General features: G+C 47.3%; 1 protein-coding gene across 1 annotated transcript; it reads left to right on the forward strand.

The window, feature by feature from the left end:
• Positions 1 to 2,801: 2,801 nt before the first annotated feature.
• SPATA45 (spermatogenesis associated 45) lies at positions 2,802 to 3,926 on the forward strand. The gene is made up of 2 exons (XM_026072401.1): positions 2,802 to 3,042; positions 3,907 to 3,926. The coding sequence occupies exons 1-2, from the start codon at positions 2,802 to 2,804 to the stop codon at positions 3,924 to 3,926; spliced, it is 261 nt and encodes an 86-aa protein (XP_025928186.1).
• Positions 3,927 to 21,758: the final 17,832 nt, after the last annotated feature.

Genomic DNA, 21,758 nt, shown 5'->3' on the forward strand with positions numbered 1-21,758 from the left:
CCGGGCAAGGAGCCGCTTCCCCTGCCCGGGCCGAGCCGTCACCGGCCCCCAAAGCGGGGCGGGAGGCGCGCCCCCCCCCCCGCTGCGGGGCGCGCCAGCGCTCCCCTCTGCCCGCAGCCGCTTTCCGGGCGATGCACGGAGACGACGTGCCTTGCAGGGGTCTCCTCCGCTGCGGCCGGCGGGGTCCAGGGCTAAGGGCGCGGGAGGGGAGGGGACGGGCGCGGCTGCCGCTGCGGATTCACGCACAAAGTGATGCTGCTGAACCTGGCTCGCTTGGGAAGCCRAAAAGGCTTCGTTGCCCCACGTGCCGGCGGACAGGTTTGAAAGGAAGCAGCCAGGCTGCCCTCCGCGTGATGGAGCCCATGAGAGTGCCTTTGGTCACTGTTTTGGAACCTCTGAGGAATTTTTTTTTCAAAGCTATTGCTCCAGCCCTGTTTGCCCAGAAGCTGTTGGGGTACGTCCAGCGTGGGGAGAAGTTGCTTTCTTGTGTGGCAACATCAAGCTGTAATTTTTAAAGAGAACAGTCCTTACTGATGCTAGGTGCTGAGCAGCATTTTGAAATGTGCTGCTTGAAACCTGCTAGCCAAAGGGTTTTTTTAAATACAGCCTTTTAGTTCCTGTTTAAGCTGGACCTGTCAGTGCAGATGGCTGATAAGCGTGTGGAGACAAAAGCAATGTCAGTAATCCCCACGACATCTCAGAGGGAGCAGCAGCGTAATCTCATTCCTGTATTATCTCGTTCCTATAATCACTTTCTTGGCTTGTGTGTCGTATGCAGGCAAGGCTGAGGGGTTACAGGCCCGCGTTCGGTGACCTCCCATCCACAGCACATCTCCCTCTTGCATCTCCCCCTGCCCCTTCAAGTACTGCGGAGGTCGTATAGCCTCCTACACTGCCTTCCTGTGCCGTGCTCACCACTCCCAGCACATCCAGGAAAAACCACGGGCCTTCCCGTGCGTCGGCAGATGTGGCTCTCGGCCATGGCAGCGCAGAGGAGGGTACTCATGTGATGGGACGTGGGTGGGCAGAGAGGAGCTGCTGTTGCAAAGGAGCACGGCCGGGGCTCCGTGTTGCTAGGCACCGTGCAGCCCTCGCCGCCGTGGGTCAGGAGCCTCGGCAAAACATTCCTTCTTCCCACTCAGTCTCCGAAATTTGGTGTGGCTCAGGTGTGTAGTTTCTTACACAGTTACGTATTACTTCAGTGAGAAATCTTTTCTTAAACCCTGCTTGATGCGTATGTGTATAGGAGCAGCGTCTGACAGGCCCCGTCACGGATTATAATTCCGCAGTTGTCGGCACAACACCATAATAAAAAGGTGGATTGTTCTCCAAAGAGCTTTAGGAAAATGCTGCGATATTTAAGTTTGTTAACAATGTTGGAAGTATTTTACTGGCTTCTGTGGAAAATACGTTGGTGTATGTTCAGCAAATAACATACTGCGAATTGTTCATGGATCTGTTAGAGTCTTATCAGATTTGTGTGTGTGTAGTAGATATGCTAAGCTACTGGAGTCTTAAGTTTCCTCATAGATTATTAGCTGGTAGTTTTTCACAAGATCAGGTGATCTAAGCCACAGTTTCTGATGTTATTTACAACATGAATATTTACACAAACACACACTTCAAAATATTAATTTGGCTGTGTTTGGTTTCCCGAAGTACTTAGCTGAACATCAGTAGTGATGGGTGCAGGCACCATAGATTTTTAGAGACTACTGGAGGTGAATCCTGAAGTCAGAGATCACAGGTATGTGTCAGAAAACTGCTTTTTTTAAAATAAAGTTATCTATATCAGATTCAGGTCCTTCCTGCCTTTTTCATTAATTCCAAGAAAAAGTCTGATTTATTTCTGCTTTTCTCCTTTGAAGTCAGATGCAGGGTAAATTCTTCAGAATTCTTCTGCCTGGCTTTGAGTTCAAGTGCTACTTGCTAGAACAACTTCGCCTTTTTAAGAAACAGGATGTCAAGGCGGGGAGAAGTCTAGTGGAAAACAAAAGAAACGTTAGCAAAGCCACAGAGCACAGAGCACAGCCCTATAGTCTGCTTTCACTTTAGGAACACTTGTTGGTGTTATACGTTGGTAGAAATATGCTTAAAACACACCTGAGACCATGCCTGCACTAGTTTTTGCCAGTTCGTGGTCACTGAAATCCAGTCATCTACGCTGTTAATCTGTTACGGCGATCCCTGGCGCAGTTTTGGCCTGGGCCAGTTGCCATTCGTCAGGCACAGTTCAGGATTAGCACATGCCAGGGCCCTTCCCGTCTCCCCGGGTAGTTCAGWCGCAGCCACCCTTTTGGAAGGATGGGAGAATTTAACACCACAGGTGTAGCCAGGCTGTCAGCTGGCCTCGGGGCCAGGGAAAGGGCCGTGACCCTTTGGTTGAGTGGTATAGATGTAGCTTTGGAGTCCTAAGCAGCTCCTGTTCTTTTGAAAGAAGGTGTACACATTGATTTAAATCTGATTCATTTAACCAAATATTTCCATTGAATTTTGGATAACCTCAAACTCCATCCAAAGATAATATTTACTCTTTAAAGAGGGGAAACTAGGCTTTATTCTTCTCTCCTTTTCTTCCCTATTGCCACTCCATTGATTCCGTACAACACAGTGGAGCTATTGCCAGTTAGAGCTGTCAGAGTAAGATTAGAATCAAGCTTATGTTTTACAGTTGCAGACACATCTGGGGTTTCACTTCCCTAGCAACCAGACAGCACCATCTCCTTTACCCGCCTGACAGCATGCGGTTTCATTTGCTTTCTGCACGGGACTCCTGCTCAGAAGACACCTGTCTTCAAACAATGTCTGAGGCAGCAAAAAAGCACCTGATTGCCCTGAACATGGCAAGGGAGTCCAGATGTTTGTCAGAAGGGCAAAATGAGTCAGCCTGGCTCAGACCTCAGAGGAGACATTTCCCTCAAAGCAATCGGAGTTCGTTAGAGACCCGCAGGGAAAAAGAGCCCAAGCCTGATAGTGGAAGGAGTTCCTGGACGGAAGTTACCTCCCTTCACCATAAGGAAAGGAGACATTTTCCAGAAAGAAGTAAGTTTATTTACAACAGATCAACATGAGGTCAAATTCATCTCTGCCACAAACGTACTGATCTTGGTGAAGTAAAAAAAACAGGTTGAATTTGATGAGGTGAGGGCAATACAATTTCATATTTGGGGATATTTATCTCCAGAAGTAGCTTCCTAAGCAAGAAAGGAAAAGGCAAAACAAATTGACAGCATCAAGACAAAGTCTTAATACTTGTCTTCTGACTTTTTACACAGCTGTATTTCACAGGTTTCACAGCCATTACTTCTGATGTACATCCATTTGCACGAGAGCAGGGCCAAGGACATTGTTGCACAACAAGAGAAAGTTATCCTGTGAGAAACCTCCAATGCAGGAGTTCACTTAAAGTGCACATCCTTGGATTTCTACATTTCACAGAAAATTTATTAAGCTAAAAACAGAACACTGATGCCAAGGCTTACAGCATAAGTTTAACTTAAAACTGCTGCCATCCGTTTATAATTTACCCTCTAAACCAGAAYTTAGGCCTCCCCTGATGATTTCTATTAGAGACAGAGAAAGAAATCACTCATGTAGATGCAAACATTATCAAAATTCTATTTTCCTGAAATCAGTGAAAACAGTAAGATATGTCTCATTTATCAGGCAGTCACTTGAAAACAGCTGATATTAATTTACACCCCAGTAATTATTTTCTTGTGCCCAAAACTCTAGATATCAGGCAGAAATTTTCACTGAAATTTTCAGGCTGGAGAAAATTATAAAGCAATTAGAAACACAATATCCTTATTTCAAGTGGTGTTATTGTTCCTCCTGTAACATATATTCCATTGAAAAAGAAACTTATTTTCATAACTATTTTCAAATTTTAATTTTATCTTGCAGATAATGCCATCTTTGGATGAAACATCGCTCAAAAGCTGCCTTTTTGTTTGAATCTTAGTCACTTMACAAAATAAAGGGAACCCAGCCATTAGAGTGCTGTTTTCACGGTGTATTTCTCTATCTAACACTCCTGGCTAGATTGTTTCAGTGATCTCAGTTCTTAGTTACGTCCTTCTTCCAACCCTCAAAGCTGTATCTAAGCTATTCCCCACAAAAACCCACAGGTCAATCTATCTAAAATTTGAGCCCAAGTATAGGAATCTGAAGTGAACAAAGGAGCTGATTCATTAGGACTGTGACTGTAGAATGTTGCCAAAATACCAACGCTTCCTATAAATAAAATCAGAATTTTTGTATTGTATACATCAGGCACACAGTTAAGATTTCCTTTTTTTATGTGTTTCAGATTATGTTTTTCAGTCTTTACAGGCAAAAATCTAAACATTCTTTTATAATGCATTAACTCTCAGTTATGCTTTTCAATGCAAAAGTTGGTCTCTCATACAGCACAGGAAAACTTAAATGGCAGGAATGCCCTGGGTACTTGTCTTCCAGGTGAGCCATTTAAATAAGAAAACTACAGCAGTTTAAGAAAGGGACTTCAGAACAAGAATTCTGAAAACAAAAGAGAAGTGCTGAAGTTCCAGCTGAGCTAGAAATGAATGATTTTAGCAAGTTATTAATCAAATCTCAACAAGCTGGGCTTGAAAGAAAGTATGCAAGAGTCAGATGTTTACATTTCTTGATTGAAAAGCTGTTGGAAAATACAAGGAAAATGTAAACATCCTCTTCCTCCTATGCAGTCCTCATTCCAGCAAGATTTGCTCACTATCCCCACAAGGTAAGGCCATAATCCCCCTCAGAGAATCAGCATTTGTGATACAAGGCACTTAATGAAGTTTGTTTGTGGCTCCAGGTATTTTTCTGGTCACCTCAATTTTGGAACGTAACTGCCCACAGTAGGGCTGTTTTCGATGACCTGGCTTCAATTTATTAAGTATTGACAGGAATATAGAAGAATACTCTGACTCCAGTATCACAGTTCTGAATTTTAAAATATGGTTGAAATATGGGTGCTAATAAGTTAGCAGGCTACTGTACTGTAAATAARGTTAGAAATCAGCATTTCTAGATACCTTGATCCATTTAAAAGATGAAGAAGTGTACATCTGGTACCTCTGTTTTGCTGCCATCTGGTTTTCATTTTGTAATCGGCTATCAATTTGATATACCTAATGGAATTTTATCCTTGACTTTCTTACCAAAGCAGGTGGGGAAAAATTATGTACACAAAGTAATTTCTGTGTACAAAAGAATAAGCACATGTACAAATACAGTAAGTAAAATTTATTGGGTTATTTACTCAGATGAACAGCTTATTTATATATTAGAAAAATTGTAATCTCCCTCTGAAACCTTTATATGCAATAAAAAGAAGTGCATATGCCTGCAAAAAATTAATAAAAAGCATAAACTGCAGAAGTGTTATCTTTGAGGAACATTTTCATTTTTTTTGACAAGTATTCATTCTTTCAAACGATCTTTAACTTTGGGGAAAAGCTTCAAGGCATTTTTTGTTGTTACTTCACAAACTCTTTCCACTGATACTCCTTTCAGTGCAGCAATGTACTGGCAGACAATCCTGATCTTCTCTGGTTCATTTCTTTCCTAAAAGATAATCAACAACAGTGTTTTGTGAGAGATACCAAATGAGATTGACCCAACTTATCAAGAGACTATGGAACAGAAGTGTTTACAAAAACCAGACTACATTTGTTAAGAAAAAATTGCCGAATTGCGATAGATATTATGGTGTCAGATATCTTGGGTAGGATTCACCTTACCAAATGCAGCCAGCTGCATCTGAGCCACTCGTCTAGATTCTTTCTATTCCCAATGGAAAGACATGGGAACTGCTAGGATGCAATTCGTCCCTTCCTAAATAGCACAACGGGGAGATAACTGCAGCTCCTTTACTAACACAAGCCATTTATCATCTCACTGTGTAAGAATTCAATAAAGTAAGAGGAATTGCTCCCTAAAAGCCAACTCTATTGACTATAACGAGATCCTAAGTGACTAACTCAAATGTAGACCTCTGTAGATGCAGGACATCTGCCTACAACTCCCACTCTCTGCTGTGTCTACAGAGGAACCTACAGCAATGCTGAAGGTGAAACCAGTGAGACCACCATTCAAAGCAACAAAGATAACACTTCTTCACTTTTAGGAGGTCTCAAATGACCTAAGAGTTACGGCAATTTAAGGCCATATACTCATGAAAAACACCATAACGTGACTTAACTTTTCCAACTCTCTTTCACTAGCTGATACATTGTGACTAGCCTGCCCCTTCCATGCACACACATCCTTCGAAAATTAGATGGAAGGGACATGATTTTGGATCCATTAAGAGCTTAGTACCGAAATGTGCTTGTATTTTTAAAGACAGATTGCAGACCCAAGCTTGAGAAATGCTGCTACTCTTGCTATTGAGGAAAACAAATATTTAGTAACAGCTGGAAGTTCCCAATTTCTCTCTGAAGAGGGGTTATCAGCAGGAAGAGAGCCATGTTCTTTAAAGGTCTAAATCTACTTGATAGGAAAGATGCTGGCTGACCTCAGCCTAACTGAAAATCAGCAGGAATTTTTTGTTTAGACTGAATAACAATAAAAGATGCCTGCCCAAGACCCTGGCTGTGATAACGCATTATGGATAATGCATTAACATTCCAGCAGCATTAATCATTTTAACAGGAACTCAGCCAGACAGACACCGACGGGGACTCTTTTCTGCTCCTTTGCTGGGAAACACTCCAAGCGTTCTCCAAAGACCCTTTCAGACAGTTGTCTTTTGCAGCACACCTGGCAGGWTTTAAACTATTCAACATTAGCTGCAAGTCTCTCAGAGAAAATTCCCTGCCTTTTTTTGTCAGAGGAAGGTAAATCTAGTGTCTCGATCAGCCATGCCATTACTGCCACAGCCATCAATCAACGGGCAGCTCCTCAGGTGGGACAATCCCAGAGCATCTAGGCCTTTATGTGTTGTGAATTACAACATATAGGTCATCCAGATGTTTAGTGAGCTAGAGGAAAGCCTAGCCTTCTGCTTTCCTATCCTGCCTGCCCAGAAACCTGCTCGGCACTAGCCAAGCACCAGCTCCTCATGGTCCCATGGAGAAGGGAGGGTGCACAGCAACTCCCACAGTCACTTAGCACACGACAGGGTTCCTTGAGGTGTCGATGAAAATATTCATCTGTGTGTATTACTGGAGCAGCTGTCACATAAGGTCAGCCCAAAAGCTGAAGTGTTGACTTACAAATTGCTTCTCTATCTTGTGAGCTACTTGTGGCTCTTCTTTTTTTCGTAATAAGAACAGGCCAGTAAAAAAAAATAAAAATTAAAAAAAGAATGTTACATAGTGCTAAGGCTCCAAAGAGCGCATGAACTTTAGAGAGAATATAGGGAAAGAATTTTAAAGAAGTTTAAAGGTAGGGACTAATCTGCCTATTTTTAACTGTACCTCTTTGTTTGGGCCAAAAGAAGGGGAATTGGTCTCCAAGCAAATGTTCTCCAGTGGAATCTGTTTAATTAACTTTGCTCGCTTGTGCAGCCAGGAAAATAAAACAAGAAAGAATAGCACATGAGAAGGTCAGTCTTGCTGCAGCAATCAATATAGCAACATGCACTGTATTACTTACATGCAAAGAAAGTAACAGATCTGCCAGAGTGGCATTCAGACTGTTTAAGCCTTTGGAGATAATCCTATGTTTCCAATGAACTGCAAGCACAGGCTAAACAGAGTATTCATGTAGGTTAAGACCTCAGACAGTACAAAAGGCTTACACTTTTTATAAACCTGAGGAGSGGAAAGGAGAGGATCCTGATAATGGGTCCTGAGAATAACTCTGCTTTGGGTGCTTACTTCTCTCCATAGACTATACAACCAACTTTGCGTCCTAGGAGGAGCACAGGACAAAAGTTATGTGGGATCCCAAAAAACAGACACACAAAGCTGGTGAAAAGACACTGGTTATTTTAACGTCCTGGTGAAAGYGCTGCAGACAGGCACAACGGGACTGTAGCTCAGGCACACCATGATCAGAAACACCCCAAGCATTCCTGCTCCCGCCCTTTTTCCGTGAACACATAGGGAGAGTTTATTATTGCTTCCTTTTATCCAGGCAGTTCTAGCTTGCTCAGCAAGTATCATGTCAGCTCAGCTCAGCCCTTCCCAGGGTAGACATGTGGGTGCTGGAAGCAAATGAATCTGTGCCTCCATGGGGCCGGAGGGAGGAAAGGGGGCAGCCAGAGCCCCGCTGCAGGAGCAGGGCTGGGCAGCGTTTCCCATGTGCCGCAGTGCCAGGACTCCCATGTGCAACTGCATTGGAGTTGCCTCTCCCCCCAGCTGCATTTGAGGCTGGCTCGGACACGGCACAGCAGCGCACCCTCGGCTGTGACCAGCTGGCTGGGAAAACGGCCAGGTTGGGAGGAAAAGCTGTGAGCAGCCTGGACCCAGCTGCCGTCCTTGGACCTGCTCTGCTCCCCTTGGGGCTCGGCAGGGCTGCGCCCGCATCCAAGAGGGCACGGCACTGCCTGCCCTGCTGCCACCCCGGCTCCCCGTCCCCCGTGAAGCAGCCTGCTCCCACTTCTCCCTGGCCAGGGGCTGGGAGAGGCTGCACTTTTGTTTGGAAGTGTCAAAATCACAGAATCGCTGAGGTTGGAAGGGACCTCTGGAGATCATCTAGTCCAACCCCCCTGCTCAAGCAGGGTCACCTAGAGCACATTGCACAGGATTGCATCCGGGCGCGTTTTGAATATCTCCAGAGAAGGAGACTCCACAACCTCTCTGGGCAACCTGTTCCAGTGTGCTGTCACCCTCACAGTGAAAAAGTTTTTCCTCATGTTCAGATGGAACTGTCTGTGTTTCAGTTTGTGCCTGTTGCCTCGCGTCCTGTCACTGGGCACCACTGAAAAGAGTCTGGTCCCATCCTCTCGACACCCTCCCTTCAGATACTTGCACACGTTGATAAGATCTCCTCTCAGCCTTCTCTTCTCCAGGCTAAACAGGCCCAGCTCTCTCAGCCTTTCCTCATAAGAGAGATGCTCCAGTCCCCTAATCATCTTTGTAGCCCTTCGCTGGACTTGCTCCAGTAGTGCCACATCCCTCTTGTACTGGGGAGCCCAGCACTGGACGCAGTACTSCAGATGWRGCCTCACCAGGGCTGAGTAGAGGGGGAGAATCACCTCCCTCSACCTGCTGGCAACACTCTTCCTGGTGCAGCCCAGGATACCATTGGCCTTCTTGGCCACAAGGGCACATTGCTGCCTCATGCTTAACTTGGTGTCCACCAGCACTCCCAGGTCCTTCTCAGCAGAGCTGCTCTCCAGCAGGTCAACCCCCAACCTGTMCTGGTGMMTGGGGTTATTCCTCCCCAGGTGCAGGACCCTGCACTTGCCTTTGTTGAACTTCATGAGGTTCCTCTCCGCCCACCTCTCCAGCCTGTCCAGGTCTCTCTGAATGGCAGCACAGCCCTCTGGCGTATCAGCCACTCCTCCCAGTTTTGTATCGTCAGCAAACTTGCTGAGGGTGCGCTCTGTCCCTTCATCCAGGTCATTGATGAAGAAGTTGAACAAGACTGGACCCAGTACTGACCCCTGGGGGACACCGCTAGCTACAGGCCTCCAACTAGACTCTGCACCACTGATCACAACCCTCTGAGCTCTGCCATTCAGCCAGTTCTCAATCCACCTCACTGTCCACTCATCCAGCCCACACTTCCTGAGCTTCCCTATGAGGATGTTATGGGAGACAAATCAAATGTATTGATTTTACCTGGGAAATACTGAAAAAGTTCAGCCTCTCATTTCAAAATGGGCAATTTTGTTTAAAAACAACAGCCAGGGCTGGGAGAGGCTCAGCTTCAAGTTGCTATATGAAGTTTCTCTCTCATGCTTTTTCCCAAATACCCCAAATCCCAATATCTCATTTTCTTTCCAACAGGGAAAAGGGAAAACCAGTTTAGGGGGGCATTGGCATGTTTCATGGCATGGCATTCACTGCCCAGCCAGGCACAGCCAACCCCTCCATCCCCGCTAGTATCACTTTTCCTCCTGCAGTGGTTCAGATACTGGAGAATGATAGCTGGAAAGGGAGGAGAAGGCAAAAGGCCAGGGCTTGTGCAATCCAGTTATAACCCTGCTGAAATGGCTTCCAGGAACTCTCCAAGGACTAACCTGATCTTGCCTTGCAACAGCCGGAGGAAAAGAAAAATAATAGCTGGCTTGTACCCCTTCCAGGGCAACAGATGGTCTTCCAGTGAAATTATGAAGCAGTACATCTTGAACACCTACAGCACACATAAGAAACCCAGAGAGGGAGCTTAGGACACTGGGATCAGGCTGCAGAGCTGAGCACCCCACAGGCTTTCTTATCACAGGACACAAAGGCACCAAGGTTACGGGTCAGGAGTACAATCACTAAAAAATACAAAGCTTGGACTTGTTAACCCTGCCTCCTTATGGCGAGATGGCTGCTGAGTCTGCCAAAAGTGCTCTTGAGCTTTCTTCAGCCCACTGACAGGTACGTGAGTACCAACCAAATAAACTTCTCATTGGTCAGCAGAGGACTGGTAATCAACACATTTTTCAATTAGCACCTGCCTGGCCCTTGCTGAGACTTGTAATTATGGGAGAAATCTTTACTGTAACAGCCCAGCTTCCTGGCTTCCAGATCTAAAACCCCTTATTTTTGTCCTGCTGCCTCCTGCCATGCTTATATTTTAGGCATAGATCCAGTTGTTTATTTTAAATGAGTGATGAGGGTATCCATCTTTTTTCCCCCATAAGGTAAGTCAAATTTGTAATATACAGATCTGCTTAAAATAGACCACAGGGAGAAAAAAAACTCCTGAAATCATACACTTCTTACTCTAATTCAAAAGAAAATGTATCAGATAATGTTGAGACAGCAGTTGTTTTGCTCCACTACTTTCCACCATTTCCCCCAAAGTTGCAATGCTCTCCCTGGTCTCTGTTTCATTAATTTTCCACCTGGCATGAATGTTCATACTTTGCTTTACTTACGTTACTAGATCAATACCGAGTAGCTCCCCCATACTTTCCACCTAGCACTGTAGACTTTACCAAATCTTGAAACATACATTCAAGGTGGAGATGCTTTATCATCACATCTGTGTAAATGGGGGGAATGCGTGTAATTCTTGTATGTGAATAGAATGATCCCAGAGACCAGTTACAAAAAAGAATGATATATAAACCCGTGCCCTATACCTACCATTTAAAAAAAGAGGAGCAATCCTACCTTCCTTCTTCAGGAAAGCAATCGTTTGCCTGCCAGCTGAGCGAGAGTGCACGTTCCTGCTCAATGGAAACACACGCGTTAGAAAAGCAGAGAGACACTGAACTTGTTCACCATTTTTATCCTAAATACCAGTTTGCTTACTTTTAGAAGGTGATACATTTCTTTTAGCAATAAAGAGCAGCTGTGGAAGAAAGCAGAGTTATACTTTGCACTCAGAGCACAGTCAGGAGATAAAAGTACAGGCCACTCGGGAAGATGGCCATGTGTGGGGCAGAATAGGGCTTGGCACCCTCTTGCTGCACGCAGCCATGGTAGTTGTGGAGGAGCAAGACGGACCTGTTTTTTATCCTTCTAGTTCCATCAGCTTTGCTGATGGTGCATGTCCACTGAACACAAACTGAGACCATGGCACTGAAGAGTTACCATGGATGGTGCCATTTGGTCTGTGCCCTTTTATTATTGAAAGCACGAAGGAAAAAAGCTGACTTCATTTCCAATCGCAGGGTGACTCTGCAGGGCAGGCAGTTTGAGGGAAGGAAATGGGCTACGAGGATGCTATCCTCAAGCAATTTCCCAAACCACATATAGAGAGATCTCCCTCTCCACAGACCCAGCTCCCCATGTTTTATGCTTTTGGCAGCAGAACACATGTCAGAAGTCACCTGTAAAGGTAGTTTCAAGTGCTGCTTTACACTGCCTCGCTCCTGATGCTGTTTTGACCAGGCCGTTACAGCCAGGCTGCACAGGGTGAGCCGGGGCTGCCCGGACTGGCCTTGATCGGGACAGTGATCAAAAGTCGCAAGCTGAGATAAGCCTTATTCCAACCCCACCTGCATAGCTGTTATGCCAGGTCCAAAGGGTGGAAGTGCAATAGCTGGCAGCGAATGATCCAACGATACCGGAGCCTGGAACAGCCTTTCCTGATGACTCAGACTGGCTCCATGGCCAGATTACACAGACAGTGCGGAGCAAAGCACTAGTGCTCCAGACCATCATCTTTAATTTCCTCCAAATATTTCTTTTCCAGTGGTCACTGCTGTTATTTCCTTTTTGTTCTTATTTGCATCCATCTGCAGTTTAAGAGAGGCTTTGATTATATTTAACTTGTTTTTATTCTCTTGTTCAGTGCCCCAGGCACCTATACAAATATAGTCATGACCTTTCCCCATGTGCACACACTGCATGCAGCGCGCATATAATAATACAGTTTGTGCGTGAAAACAAAGAAAATTAGATCTTGGTCCTCCTGAGGTTAATGGTTATATCATGAAACTAAAAATAAATTCTCCATAGCAATGCTTTTCCTAAATACTAATACATCAAGTACAGTAGAAAATCATATCTACAGTGGAACAAGGACTTTAGAACAGACAAAGGTCTACTTATATCAGTGTAACTCCAGTGATTTCTCAGGCTTACACCAAAATACCATAGCTGAGCTATAGAAGTTAATACACTAAGAAGTCCGCTTAAGAAGGGTTTCTTTCTCCCCTCCTGCCTCCTCCATTGTAAGCTGTATAGATCAAGGGCTGAAACCTGACCTAGAGTGAGCAGAGATTTGCCAAGAAGAGGACAGGAGGCCCACCTGTGTGGCACAGCCACGCACTGCCATGTCACTAGCAAAATTCCCTGCAGGAGAAAGCAGGCCCTCTTTAGTTTACTGCCTTGCTTCAATGGGAGCCTTTCCTCCACTACATCACATAGCACGGGATATAAAATAAAGGCTTGAGAATAATAATCACATGTCTCTATCCTGAGTGGTCCTATCTGGGGAGCATACCCCAGCTCTCATTGAAAGGTGGATGTGGATACAAACAGTGAAAGGTGAGAAACTGTAATATGGGGTCTCCTTTGGGGGAAAGGCTGGGAAGTCTCCCGCATTCTCAGCAGCAGCACGGCTGGAGAGGAACATTTCTCCAGTTAGTTTCTGGCAAAGATGCCACCCTCCTAGATGCAAGTGCTCACAAGTATTATTTTTATTTTTATAATCTCAAGCCATTGAATATTCAGATAAGCTCAAACTTCAAAACAATCCCTCGAGCTCTGTAAAGGATGCCTGTGGGGATGTAATGCAGGAAACAGGTGTCTAGCCGAGTTAAGGCCTGATGTATGAGGGAGACACTGTTTGAAAGGTTTCTGACTCACACGGGCAAGTCCAGTCATTTTTCTATAGCCAGCTGCAGCGCGAGAACTCTCTGCTGCTCCTCGCATTGCTGCGGTGTGGGCACAAGCCATGGAGTGAAGTCCAGCCCAACCTGCACAAAGAACCATTTAAGACTTCACAAAATGTGATGAACTTCAAACAGTGGGGACCTAATGTTTTTGTTAGTTTAATTTTCTCATGAGAGAGTGGCAGAAGCTCTTATCAATGAAGCAACAGAGCAGAAAATAGCACCTTCTGAAAGGTGACATACCTGGAAATATAGTAACACATGAATAATAAAAATCAAGCAAACATGATGTCAGACATGAAAATACTCCTCCTGATAAAGATCTAGAGCAGCCTCTCTAGTTTCCCTACAATGTTTTCATTGCAGGAATCCAACATCTCAAAGATCTCCAATCAGTGCTCCCCCCTTGAGGGATTTTGCAATTTTCATTTTACTCTTGCAGCATTGTTTAGTCAGGAAAACAAAGTTTTGGGTTTTAATCTCAACTCGTTTCACATCTATTTGTGCAGAGCAATGCAACAACAGCAACCAGAGATTACAATGTGTTACACGCACCTTCACCCAGTTTGCATGTAGTCAAATCAAGTAAACTCTGGTTATACAGAAATCAAAGCACATTACCTCTCTAATGGCCACCAGTTTATCTTTGTATTTCTCGAAGAGAGGGAGGGCAGATTCCAAGTCCTGTAATAAACCAGCTACAGCTCACGCGTTTTGTAAAAACAGCTGGATGGTAAGTTGAGTCAAGGCAAATAAAACCACACATCTGTATTATCACGCATCTTGAAATGCAAATAAAAGCAGAAAACCAAACATTCTGTCTTCATGATGAAAATAACAGTCTAGGGCATAGGGGATCAGTCTACTGTGTTACTAACAACTTCTGAATAATCTAATTCAGCCCTTTAAGAAGGAAATGAAAAGATTTCAAAGAGCGCTGGAGAGGTGCTAGTCCAGGTAACTCTGCTAACGAGTGGAGAAAGAAAGACCCCATTCTTCCTCATGTCTCATTAGTTGGCTGGGCAAGGCCTGATCTTCTGAGAGTCAGGAAACCTCTAAGAAGGGAGTCTCAGCAATTTAATGCATCCCTGGTAACCTGGTCCTAGGTGGTGTCCTTCCCAGAGAAATGGTAGTTGTGGGTGCTGGGGAACAGGTCTCATTGAACCAGCCTACCAGACTGGTCACTCACTGCCTTTTCAGAGGAGACATGGAGCTGAGCCCTTCCTCACCTCAGGCTATTAAAGAGCACAGGGTCATTTGCACCTCAACAAATAAAAGGGCATCTTAAGGACTCTGTGAGGAAGCTCTGAGCATCCTGATACCGCAGCAGCCTCTGGGTCCTGGTGAAGGAACCACCTTCAGGTTGGCCAACAAGGCTATGATAATGGCAGAGGGTTACGGTACATCCAGGTTTTCTTAGACAAATCCTCTTTTCCTGCCCTAAAATTTTGTCCTTGGAAAAAGAGGGGTTTGGAAGGTTTTCTGGGACTTCTTGGCACTTAGGAGCCTTTTTGAATAAATGTTCCCCCGACACAGGGAGATTGGCTATATATGCACTGCACAGAGGGGATGATTTCAGAGCATGCTGACATCTGCACATGCATGTCAGCCCATGTTAGCCCAGCGCACGGGCACTTGTCATTGCCCAAGTCAGCCCAGAGGTCCTGTGTAGTACAGAGCTGAGTTTCCACCCAGAATTTCCCAGGCAGGAATAATGACCCCTAAATAGATGGGAAATTATCCAGTGATGCTTTGATTGGAGCTCCCCACATGGTGCTCCAGTTGTTCACTTCCTCCCACTTTGTTGTGTGTCCAGAAACGTTCTCAGCACAAAAACGCTCTCTGTACATATTTATAGCACTAAGCCAGTGCCAGCCAGGACTTCAAAGCTGCCCTGCTCCAGGCAGCGCACTTCACAAGGACAGGCCTTCCTGCTAGATAATCCCAGGCCCTCCCCACTCCAGGGGGACACGGCCAGCCGGCCATGCATGGATGCAGCACCGAGGACGTCCCAGTCAGCAGGTCTGGGTCCACCCCGGAGACGGCTGCACCACACCTGCACACATCCCTGTGGAAATCAGTTAGCGGGGTTATGCCGTCTCTTAATCCACATTTTGGCGACTGTCAACAAAGTGTTCCTGGGGAGAGCCCAGTGGGTACCCGCAGGCGCTGGCAGCACCACGGGGGAGGATTTAGACGTAGAGGGACCTGGCAATACGGCAGCCGGGAGTGCTGGTGCCATGGGGCAGGACTGCAGCACTGCGCTGGGAGAAGCGAGGACGTAGAAGACCGGGATTACTGCGGTGGGGAGGTCACAAATCCCTGGGAAACAGAGCTTGACTGGCCGTGCCGCTCACAAGATAACTTGTCTTCTACTAACGAGGGACACGTACTTTATCTGTATTGAGGCCGGTCCCTGACAAGGAGTCAAGTGCCTGTTTTCGCTCGTTAGTGACAGAAGATATAGCCCTGGTAAAGCAAAAGCACCAGAGCCAAAATAGGCTCGTTCAAGAAGTCAAAAACAGGCTCCACACACGGTAACAGAAGTAGGAGATGGCCACGGGAAGGAGCTGGGCACCTCACCTGGACTGTGGCGCTGTGCCATCCTTCCGCACCGCTCCGGATCGGGTGAACCCCGAAGCACGGCATGACAGAGCTGGGGTACCTGGGGGGCACAGGAGACGGCAGGGACACGTAAGCAGCGGTTTCCCCCAGCCAAGGCGGCCCCCCGCCACGCAGCAAGCGGCAATCCTTGCACTGACACAGCCAGCCGCGGTTGCTTGCAATACATTTAGGGAGGGCAGCAAAGTGCTCCGTCCCYGGAGGGTTTGCTGCCCTGCAACAGCTGTGTGGCAACAGCTCGACCCCAGTAGGTGCGACCAGCGCAGCGGCTGGCACGGCTGCAATGCGGCCACAGCGAGGCTTGGGCGGCGCTGCTGCCGACCCTGTCATCCTGCCCCTCCGCGCACCTTTGTGGCTTTTCCACGTCTCACTTTCTGCATTTGCAAAGCAGGCGGAGGCGGCCCTGCTTCCCCCACACCAGCGCTGCTTCCCGGCTTTTCCGGCAGTGGCGCACCGGCCTGTGCCAGAGGCCAAGGGTTTGCTCAGCCGCCCCACAGCACCAGCCCTCTGCTGCAGCCAGCCGGGCTCAGCCACATTCAGCAGCCGCCTTTAGAGGCCGTGGAGCAACCACGTCTGCCTTTGAAGGCATTATATGCAGGCATATTACCTYGCCCAGGCAATGCAGACAGCACCCATTCATTTTGATTTTGACCATCGCTTTGGTAGGACATTAGGTCCATCCCCAAGCCTTGTCACAGGAGTAGCTCGCTCTTCACGTAACAACCCCTTGAAAACAGGCCAGATTTCTGTGCATGTGCCACTCTTCTGCACTTTTTTCAGCTTTGCCATAAGTTTTTTTATACCATCTGCACACTCGTCTCATGACAAGTTCTCCACGCACCAGTGGCTCTGTGCAATGAAGCCTCCTGCGACAGCTAACCCAAATGACAGCACTGCACATTACGCTGTTTCCCAGGGGAGAGAGGGGCTACGTCTCTGATATTCCTACAAGCTCCTCATCCTCATGCCTCACTGTTTTTCAGGCAAACCGTATCACCATTTCTATCAGCAGCCCCAAGCTGCTCCCCAAGGAGGGAGCAGGGCAAATGCTGGAGCACAGCACTGAGCACTGGGGGACACACATATTAATTCCTGGTCCAGCCATGGATTCATCAGGGCCATGGTCCCCACTGTGTTTGCTCACTGCTTTGTCATTCACAGCAGCCTCAGAATTGCCACGTCTGAAGGTCACTGCACAGTGCTGCACACATGTCCCGGGCAGTGAGGGATCTCATGCCTGTGCCCCAGCTAATTCAGGCTGATAGAGAAACCAGCCCCAGCACAGGACATTAATGGATGGATAACCATCTCCGGCAGAGGAAAATGCTGAGACAACTAAGTGCTATAGCAATTTGTATCCTCTCTTTGATCTCAGCTGTATCATTGTACTGCATATAGAAAGCAAAGAGTAGAACAACAAACCTTTCTGCTAAGCCAATAACTTTCTCAAATTCATTTTCCTGCTCTGTAACGGAAACAAAAGCTTGAACCCCGGCCTGCATAAATGAAAAAACAAACAAAAGCAGGAGCTCATTAGTGATGAAAGTTGCATTTCCATCTAATTATTTATTTGTTTCTGCTTCTAAAGAACCTATCTATGCATTGCGTAGGAGCCTGCTGGAAGCACCTTCAGTAGAAGACTTCGGTTAATTTGTTTAAACTCTTATCACAATAAACAGCAAGATTAAAGAGTGTATCATCTACTTGGCCTCATCACCATCTCCTCACTTGTTCCCATGTTAAAATCTTGAAAAACAAATCATCCTCACAGTATGCCCCGCTGTTCAACACACTCATGCCCTGCTAGTCCATGACTACCACAAGTGCCAGAACAAGGGCCCTCAGAGAAGATGCTCCACCTCAGTCCCTCCAACACCACCTGAGCAAGCACAAACGGCTCAAAGGATCCTCAGCTGTTGCTCCTGAACTCAGAGGTGATTTCCAGGACCTAAGGAGTCCAAGTGACTTACGCTGAACCTTGTAGCGGCTGTTACACCCACTCCACCCTTGCAAGTCACTTGACCTTCACTCAACGTTACCTCAGCCTTCTTCCCTTTAAGTCCGGCAAACAGCTTGGCAGGGGTGGTCAAAGGGCAGCTGACACCAACCAGCCAAGGCAGTGCAACTCCCATGTCCTTCCAGCCCCCACTATCGACTCAGGGTGTTCATTGAACCAGGAAGACGCAAAGTGTCTCAGTGTGATTTCATAACATATACAGTGAACCACTATTTTGTCTCTTTTCACAGGCAAATCAATTTTAGAAGCTTTCTAGGTCTCCAAGCTCTGCACCATGGAAAGCACCTTCCCATCATTATTGTCATCCTGCACCCCCCTGCTTATTTACGGCTTGTCCGGAGCTGTGCATTCCTGTAAGCCCTTGCGCGCGGAAGTCCCCAGTGCACACAGCACATCTGTGTACTACATTTTAAGCCTGGAAAGAACCAAGGGGCAAGGTGCTTTTTTCCAGTGGGCTGCTGTAGGGGAAAAGAAACTGCCCGTCTGCACCGCCAGCTGGGCTGCGCAGCACAGGGGCAGGGGGAGTCTCACACGCCATGTAGTCAACTCAAGAGCCAGCGCAGTATCAGTAAAAAAGAATAACACCGAATAATGAGTGAGGTGCTCTGAAGGTACTGAGGAATTGTGTCAAAGAAATCACAAACCTTTCTTGATTTTTCTATCACATCATGTACATCCTGCAAGAGAAAAAGACATAAGGTGTCACTCAAAGGACAATCAGTTCTGCTGCTTGTAACATCCAAGGGAAAGGTGGTGGCTAAAGGCGTCAGATGGGAGCTTGGGACTTCTCATATTGCTACAGACCTCCTATGCCATTGGGCAACTTATTTAACTTTTGTGCTCTACTTTTTGCAGACACAAACCCTAGGAAACCCTGCTTTTCCCAGGGGTGTTGTGAGAGGGAGTTCGCAGGTGCGGTTAGCGCCTCAGGGAAGTTGATGGCATAGCCAAAAAGAAAAGCTGGGTCTCCACTGAATTTCTCTCTCATTTGTCCTCACTTTTGCTGAAAGCTAAACATGGCATCCAGCTAAATTTGCACCAGGTCCTGCCCCCAGCACATCCCTTGCAACTCCAGTGTCCGGGGCTAGGATGCCTGAGGGCACGGGGCCAGCCCAGGCAGCTGGAGGCTGCACGGGGGCTCAGCCTAGACACCCCTGCTTCTCACACCAGCCCTCGAGGGAAAAGAGGGTTTCATGGGGAAGCAATCTGTTTTAAAGAGCGCTGGTTGTGCAGGGCAGCTCCTCCAGGACGGGTTCTGCTCTGTGCCACTGCCCCCAGGCGTTAGCCCGGCACAGCGGGCAGACAGAGGAGCTCGCCGGCGAATCCCCGGGCACGCAGGCAGCCTGAGTGAGCCTGTCGAGGTAGAGGCACCGGACGCCTACAGAGAGCAAGGAGGTTCCCAGCTCACAAACCGCCCTTCTTCTCTTCCTTCCCATGCACTCCAGGGCTACCAGCAGGCCTGCACAAATGCTTTAAGAAGTCAAGCTTTCTGCACAAAGAAATGACATTCATCTCACAGCCTGCTGCAGGCAGCTGGAGAAGAGTTAGCAGAGCGAAGCTAACAGCAACCAGAGAGATGGTATTACTTCTGATCCTTGTTTTATGTAAGAGAAGCCAAGATGGAGCGGGATGACACTGCGTTTTCTTTCTCCAGAGCATTAAGGCCGCAGAAGCCGTGCCTTAATTCAGACGCTCCCAAGAAGAGATCGGAGCCAGCCTGCCCCCATGCAGCCCCTGCCAGGCTCGTGCGCCCTGCGAGTGCCGCGGCCAGGCTGGCACAACACGGGATATCCCCACCAGCAGCTCAGCGGGGACGCTGACCACCCGTCAGCGCCGCAGCGCAGGCACCCGCGTACGCCCCGCTCCCCCCCAGGGAGCAGCGCGACCGTCATCCCACCTGGCTGAACTCCCCGGCTGCCAGGTGGCAGTGGCAGTCGATGCAGCCCCCCTCCTGCATGCTCCCAGGCTGCCCAGAGCCCCCGGCACGCGGGCCCGGCGTGTGCTCTGGGACTGCCGCAAAGTGGCACTGGGCAGCAAGCTGCRGCTCCCGCCGCCTCCCCAGCCGCGCGCTCAGGCCGAGGACGGCAGGAGCCAGCGGCCGAGCGGTTGGACGCAGTCCCAGAGGGCCCGTGCCCTTATCAGCCGCCCTCGGCACGGGACAGAAGCCCTTGCAATCAGCCCGGGGCTGAGCCCTGCCGCTTCCCTGCTGCCTGTTCCTCAGCCCGGAGCCGCAGGCAGGAGCGTTTCTACAGTCTTTTGCAACGGCTCAGGTTAGAAATCATTATTTTGCCAGATGTGATGGGGCTAGGCCTGAGCTGGAGCAATGCTAGCCATCTGCAGAGAGAGGGATTTTGAGCAGAGTGAATACCCAATATGCCCACTTGGACAGAACTGGTGTTTTCACCTAGGGCTAAGAATTTCATAGGTGCCAGCAATGTAGGCCCAGACTCAGCAAACAGTTGGGCATATGCCTCACTTTGCTTTCACTGGGAGCAGCTCCATACATAATTGCATCCCCATGCAATATTGGGAGGCTTTCCTTTGCATGGTCAGCATGAAGCACCTGTAAGGTTACCCAGTATCACCTTTTTAGCATCTCCTATGACAACATAACTAATAATGATTAATATAAATCATACTACTATTCTTAAGAATGTTGCACACCTGTTTTCTAGCACCATCTGCAGGCAAACTCTGTTTTCCACCCAACTTAGTGGAAATGGAGCCTGTAGATCCAGGATAACAAAAGGCTCTGACTATTCTGGGTCAAAGATCCCGCAGACGTTCAGGTGTTTGCTGATCTGAATCGTCATTGTAATAAAGACAACAGATTTACATTCGGTTGTTTGCTGGAGGAAGAAGACTGTTCAGCAGCGTATGTTTAAACTTAATAAGCTAACTCTAGGTAAAAGTCAGAACAATACTGCTTCTCTGCAAAAGCCAGTGAAAAAAACCTCTGACAATGCCGTTTTAAGAAATTGAGGAAGAAAACATAGAGGACAACCAAATGCCTAAGATGAGTGGCACTTACATTACAAGCTTTTCTTCCTGAGAGTTGATACCTTCTCCTGTCAAATGTTTCTTCAGACAGAAAAAACAAAAGACCTTTCTTGCTGAACTCTAAGGCAAGAGTATCAAGCCTTAAACTATTCGCAGTGAGGAACCCAATTTCCAAGTCAGGTCAATATTCTCTTTCCTCTCTGTCCCACCCCCAAAAAAGGTATGAATCATCATCAGATAATTTCATAGCAGTGCTTTATTAACCATTTCCAAAAGGGCCAAGAGGTAAGATACCTAATCAGTAAGGCAGAATGGAGTCCAGCCTGAAAAATCACATAGCTACCAGAGACCTAGAAGAGACGAGCCAAAATTGTAAAGCCAGATGCCTTTGATCTTGCCAGAGGTTTGTATGATGCATGATGCATGATTTTGTATCAGAGATGGTCATGGACAAAATTAATACTCATAACATCATAGAAGAAGGCTGGAAACTGGTCACTGCTCGTGGGAGAAGAAAGGCTCCTACTCCTCCTGAAGACCTGAAGCTGAAGAACAGGTTTAGTGCCCTCCAGGATGAGGAGGAGATGGGCATGGCTGCAAGGGAAGTACCTGGGACAACAGACCCTGTGCCCTGCCGGAACGCCCGGAAGAAGCGGTGGGTGATTGTTGTGGGGGACTCCCTGCTGCAGGGGACGGAGGCATCTATCTGCCGACCTG

This window comes from Apteryx rowi, unplaced genomic scaffold (assembly GCF_003343035.1).
Source record: "Apteryx rowi isolate R43461 unplaced genomic scaffold, aptRow1 scaffold_34, whole genome shotgun sequence".
NCBI classification, from domain to species: Eukaryota; Metazoa; Chordata; class Aves; order Apterygiformes; family Apterygidae; genus Apteryx; species Apteryx rowi.

Coding starts and splice junctions, on each gene's coding strand:
- SPATA45 (XM_026072401.1), top strand. CDS start 2,802: ATGTCTGAGGCAGCAAAAAAGCACCTGATTGCCCTGAACATGGCAAGG. Junction 3,043..3,906: donor GAGACATTTTCCAGAAAGAA/GTAAGTTTATTT, acceptor TTTATCTTGCAG/ATAATGCCATCTTTGGATGA.